Source organism: Poecilia reticulata, linkage group LG20, assembly GCF_000633615.1.
Source record: "Poecilia reticulata strain Guanapo linkage group LG20, Guppy_female_1.0+MT, whole genome shotgun sequence".
Lineage (NCBI taxonomy): Eukaryota > Metazoa > Chordata > Actinopteri > Cyprinodontiformes > Poeciliidae > Poecilia > Poecilia reticulata.
In genome coordinates, this window is record NC_024350.1 from 18,872,043 (window position 1) to 18,878,334 (window position 6,292).

At 41.1% G+C, this 6,292-nt stretch overlaps 1 protein-coding gene across 1 annotated transcript in view; it reads right to left on the reverse strand.

The window, feature by feature from the left end:
- Positions 1-6,292, reverse strand: part of LOC103456933 (vasoactive intestinal polypeptide receptor 2-like) — a 28,620-nt gene that overhangs the window by 5,309 nt on the left and 17,019 nt on the right. Inside the window, exons 5-8 of the mRNA XM_017301776.1 lie at positions 4,705-4,802; positions 3,070-3,208; positions 1,761-1,953; positions 269-380 (exon numbers count right to left, since the gene is read on the reverse strand). Of these exons, the coding sequence (XP_017157265.1) occupies positions 269-380; positions 1,761-1,953; positions 3,070-3,208; positions 4,705-4,802 (542 nt within the window). The remainder of the gene's footprint in view (positions 1-268; positions 381-1,760; positions 1,954-3,069; positions 3,209-4,704; positions 4,803-6,292) is intronic.

Consider the following 6,292-nt stretch of genomic DNA (forward strand, 5'->3'; position numbering starts at 1 on the left):
GGAGAGAGAGGGGAAGAGAGAGAGAGAAGGAGAGAGAGAGAGGGGAAGAGAGAGAGACAGAGAAAGAGAAAAGGAAAGAGAAAGAGAGAGAGAGAGGGAGGGGGAGAGAGAGAGAGAGTGGTTCTGTTCAGGTTCTGCCAGATGGAGAGCGTCTCACCGTGGTGCGTTCAGGAAGCGCAGCGTTTAACAGGGCTGGTGATGCATCGGCTGCTGGGGACGTTTTGATAGATGGAGGAACGGAGAACGGAGCAGCCGGAACAAAACGGACCGGGAGGCATGGGAATGTTTACAGGATGACGCACCGTCTGCGGCTCCGCCGTAAGACGGCCTATTTAAAGGCTGTTTGGCGATGTATTCACCCCAGGAAGCAAAGGAGAGAGCTGACCCAGGAGATTAGAACAAAAATTATAGACTAGCACACTGCAAAAACACAAAATCATGAAAATTATTTTTGGTCTATTGCAAATATCTCAGTAAATTTGAAATAAGACAAAACTAACTTATAAGTAACTTTTCATCAAGACATCAGAGCTTAAGTCACTAATTCCTTAACATTGATGAAAAGGTAAAAATTCCACTAATAAATTACAACAACATGAGAAAAATATCTCATCATTAGTGAAATAATCTGCCAGTTTAACTAGTTCTATTTTTTTAATTATTGACATAAAACCAGCTCTTATAACTTGCTGAAAGGTTACGTGTAAGTTAGTTTTGTCTTTTTAAGCGTACTAAGATATTCCCACCATAAACTAAATTTAAAAAAATCCTTGGCAGGTTTTTGTGTGTTTGCAGTGCAGCTCTTCAGGAAACAGAAAGTTCACGATGAGAGGAATGTAAACATTTCGACAGAACCACGAAATAAAAACGTCATCGTTTGTGGAGGAATGGCAGAAAGCCAAGAGTTTGAACAGAAATAGTTGGAAATCAGCCGAGGATCCCTGAGCTGCTGGTCCAGCAGTTCATCACCGAGGAGAGAAAACCTTCAGGTTTATAACTTTACATCCAGACGTAAAGTCAAACACGACACAGAGACGCTTCAGGGCCGATCAGAATGATTTCCTCCCTTAAACCAGAAATTCCAGAAGATGGAATTTATTCAGGGCTGCACAGTGGCGCAGTTGGTAGAGCTGTTGCCTTGCAGCAAGAAGGTTCTGGGTTCGATTCCCGGCCTGGGGTCTTTCTGCATGGAGTTTGCATGTTCTCCCTGTGCATGCGTGGGTTTTCTCTGGGTACTCCGGTTTCCTCCCACAGTCCAAAAACATGACTGTCAGGTTAATTGGCCTCTCTAAATTGCCCCTAGTTGTGAGTGTGTGTGTGCATGGTTGTGTGTCTCTGTGTTGCCCTGCGACAGACTGGCGACCTGTCCAGGGTGACCCCGCCTCTCGCCCGAAACGTCAGCTGGAGATAGGCACCAGCACCCCTCCCGACCCCATTAAGGGACAAGGGTGCAAGAAAATGGATGGATGGAATTTATTCAGAAATTATTTAACTCCAATAAATAAATACAACTTTTGAGAGGAACTTACAGTCGGGTTCAAAATATATGTTTAAAGTAAAACTCCTAAAATTTGCATCAGAGAACCTATTTAGTTTTTTAAAAAGCTCCTATTTCTCACTTTTAAGTTAGTTGTGTCTTTTTTAAAGTGTACTGAGATGTTTCCAACATAAACTAGACTAAAATACTTGGCTAGACTTTGTGTTTTTGCAGGGTAGATCTTCTCTGACCACCCTGGACTACATGGAGCTGATCGTTCAGCCGGTGCGGTCCACTGGGACGGACGGACGTACGTCCAGCTCACCCCAGCCAATCAGCATGTAGACGGAGAGGTGGCCGCAGTAGGTCCAGATGACCAGCAGCAGCATGTGCAGGTACAGACCCTCCACCAGCAGCCAGAAGAAGTTCGCCATGACGAAGTAGTTGAAGAAAACCAGGCTGGCCTTACAGCCCACCTGGAACAGAAACCAGGACACGAATACGGAGGTGAAAAACTGAAAAACATTTACCTGCTTTATTATTTTTAGTTTTTTACCTTCAATGCAAATTATCTGCTTTGTTCAATCATAAACACTGTTAAACCATTAAGCACAGCAACGCTCTCACTTCCGCCAACACCTACGCTGTTTATGCTAAGCTAAGCTAAAAGACTTTAAGCTAAACCAAAAAGACACAAGCCCATCCTCCATGTTGGAGCAGCTGAACAGAAAACACCCGATAAACACATCAAACTTGTCCAACAGGCATCATTTATGTTCCCTTTGCAACACAATCTTAGCTAAATGTGTGAAAATCTGCTGCAGATTAACAATGAGGCATATTTTGCTGAACGCTACATGTAAACTCCTCGTAAAGATACCTCGAAGGATATTAGGTAACAGTCAGTATGTTGAGCCAAAAAAACTTACTTTTACCAAATACTCAATAGACAACGATGAAGCACTTGGTGCTAATGTGTCAAATAAAGAGTAAAGCACAGGAACAAAATGGCGGCATGAGAAGAGTCACATTTATTAGTTTCTCTGCTTCGATCCTGACTTAAATGAGATACAAATAGTAAATATTTCTAATAACATTTTTGCTAGATGAAAACAGATTCATAATTGTCTTCTAGTGAAGAGCAAAAACTGGGCAGAAAGTCGATAAAAAGAAGCCAAAGTCCAAAGATAAACTTCAGAAAAATTTCCAGAAAACTGAAGAACAGTTTGAAGGAGTAAACAAAGTTTAAAGAACTGAATCGAGACTTTTAGAGTCAAAAACTCTGAGATCAAAATGAGAACTTCTTCTAACATACCGGGGTAAATGAGACCCAAGAGTGTTTTCTATATGTTTTCTGTGAGTTTAGTGTTTTGTGTTTTCCATCTGTTCTGTGTGTTATCCATCTGTTCTGTGTGTTATCCATCTGTTTTCTGTGTGTTATCCATCTGTTTTCTGTGTGTTTTCCATCTGTTTTCTGTGTTTTCTCTGTGTTTTATTTTTTCTGTGTTTTCCATCTGTTTTCTGTCTGCTTTCCATCTGTTTTCTGTGTGTTTTCTATCTGTTTTCTGTGTGTTTTCCGTGTGTGGAGTCACCAGAGACGGCTGTGTGCTGCAGTCGGTGCTCTGGTCCTCTGAGAAGAGCAGAGTGTCTTTGGTCAGCACGGCCACGGCTCGCAGCATGAAGGACACAAACAGGTTCAGATGGATGTAGTTCCTCATGCAGTGGAGCCTCCTGCCCACACACACACACACACACACACACACACACACACACGCACACACACGGAGTGTCAGGAGGAGTGTTTAAAGGGAGAGTCGACCCGGTGGGTGACATGTTGTCCAAACAGCAGCTGAAGTTCCTCCTAACCGAGTCACACACACCAACACGGCGAGCTGCTTCGACTCACTGGGAAACGAAGGATCCCAGTTTAGAACTTCTGCTGTTAATTGGTTCATCTTATCTCCATGTTCCTGAGTTTCTTCACAGAGAAACCGTTCTGGGAGTAAACGCTGAGACTCCCACATGCTGGACGCGTCGTCATAAATGTCTACACTATAAATAAAACCTCTTAAGAAGATAAATGCAGATTTAATAAACTGTGCAGCGACCTAACATGATTTATAAACCCTCTGTTTTTAGAGGATTTTCCCAGAAATGTTTCAAATTCCAAAAATATTTTCATGCTTGGACAAACGGAAAAGTGAAAACATAAACTTCATGTTTTTGCTGCATAAAAACGCTGCATGAGTCAAAACAGCATCTCTGGTGAAGACAAATTAAACATCCAGATGTGTGTAGATTCTTACAAAATCTGCATTTATGGGCAGAAAATGATTTAAACACATAAAAATCATCCAGTTAAAAGAACAGGAGGGCCAAAAAGTTCATTTTAACCTATTTATAATGAGCTAAGCTCGTAATATTTTTATTAAACAAAGTAGTCAGATTTAGGAATGTGTCAATTATTCTAGATCCAAAACTTATCAAGTTTCTGTAGATCTGCGTTATTAGAAGTAATTTTCCAGATTTTCTAGGTATTAATTGGGAAAAAGAACAATTTTAGTCACTTCTGATCAATGAAATCAGGATTTCAGTCACACTTTCTTTGAAAATGCTTGCTGCATTTTGCCAAATTAATTAAAAGCATTTGAAAGCAGCAAAGCAAAGTTTGGTTTGGAGTGAAAATCACGGGGAAAATCTGACTTATCTGTCATCGTTTTGCCCTAATTAGAAATAGAAAGTCTCCATTTATCAAATTTGTATTATTCTTAAACTGAAGAAGTCAGGGCCACACACAGTCAGTGAGGGGCCACAAATGGCCCCCTGGCCACACTTTGGACACCCTGAACTCGACCAAAATACTTGGTAAGATGAAAATGTCCAGCATTTCTTCATTAATGTTATTAGAAAAGATTATTTTCTCATCTTTGCAGCCACATAAAACTGAATGAACAGCAGGTCGTGATGGAACATCTGCTGGAAGGCAGACGACCCGATTCTGGTCCAGACCTTCTCATCCCGAAAACGTTCATCAGGTTATCCAACAAAACAATCAGATTAAACTGGCACTGAGCAGAAGAAGAAGAAAAATTTTCTTCTTCTTCTGCAGCTTTCAACAGGCTGCTGGTCCAAAATATCCCATTTCAGCTTTTATTTGAGTTTTTATGAGCTGCAGACTCAGAGTGTTGAATGTAAACAGGAGATGTGATGCTTTGGCAGCGCTGTACCTGAAGGAGCAGATGATGGCGGTGCTGGTGATCAGAGCGCCGAGCGACAGGCTGTGACCCAGAGTGGACAGGATGTGGACCACTCTGTAGAAGACCAGCTGCACACAGACATCACTGGATGAGGAACAATGAGGCCGTTCATCAAAGCCGCTCATAAAACACGAGGCGCAGCTGGGCTGGCCTCCGTTGAACCGCATTATCTTTCATAAACACAAGTGAAAATGGATTACGAGACGCAAACCGAGGCCAGCGCCGCTGTTTATAAAAAACAGATTCTTCTGTTCAAATAAATCTCATCTGAGTGCAAAAATGTTTATGAGAAAAGACACAAATTCAACCAAATATTTGTGAAGACTGAAGAAGAATAAGGAGGTTTCACAAAGCGCTGAACAATGCAACGTTTTTACTGAAGCAGCTTAAAAAACACAAACGTTCTCTTGTTTTAAACGAGATGTGAAGCAGAGGAACGTTTCCCTCCTCAAGACAGGAAAGACGATAGAACATGTAAGACAACATGATGATTTGGAAACAGAATTACTCATTTAAATCAGCAGAGGTAGCTAAAAATATACTGAGGTGAGAGTAGAACTACTTCAACTACGACTAGAGTAAAAGTAAAGAAGTTACTCAAGAGTAACAAAGTATTTGGTCTATTCAAGTACTGCGTAACTGATCAAATTATCAATCAGTTAATATTTAAAAATTACATCATCAGATGGAGAAAAATTTTAAATTAAGTGGAAATTTTGGTATTTTAAGAACCGAAATGACATTAATTCATATAAGTAACAAAAAAATAAAGGAAAATGTTTCCGAATCTGTTTTTTTTCAATAAAAAACTTATGAAACTTTAACAGAAACTGCAGGTCTGTGTCTGTCTGGTGAGTTTCTGGTTAAAACATGTTTGTTTTTCATTCAGAGGGAAGAAAATACAGAAAATTTACTCAAGTAAGAGAAGAAATACTTCATAATAAAATGACTGAAGTAACAAGAGCAGCATGGTAAAAATACTCCTGAAAGTACATTTTTCAAAAAAGTTACTCAAGTGAATGTAACTAGTTACTACTTAACCCTGGCTGTGAAACAAAGATGCACCTCTCCTGTCACTCAGTGTTAAGTACAGTGGAGGTTCCGTCATGCTGTGTTTTCCCCCTGGCTGAGGTGAAAACCTCTTCCAGATGCATTTAAACTCTTTACATGAAGAGTTTTAACTCTCCAGTGAACTGAAGTGAGTCTCTTCTTTCTGCAACGGGAGGAGGCTCTTTCAGAATAAGAGCGGGGTCTGCTCCGTCTCAGCATCTTCTGCGCCTGGCGTTCGTCGCTCTCTGGTCAGCTGTAAACAACATTCCCCACGGCTCACACGCCATCGCACAATTAACTCCACACACACACACACACACACACACACACACGCACACACACGCACACACGCACACACACACGCACAACCACCAAAACACTCAATATATAGCAGCACGAGTAAAAATAGCTGCATGCATGTCTGTCTCTGAAACCCTGAACACGGCGCAGAGCAGAACTGTTAGAGTCTGAACTGGTAGAGTTTGAACTGGTCGAGTCTGATCTGGTA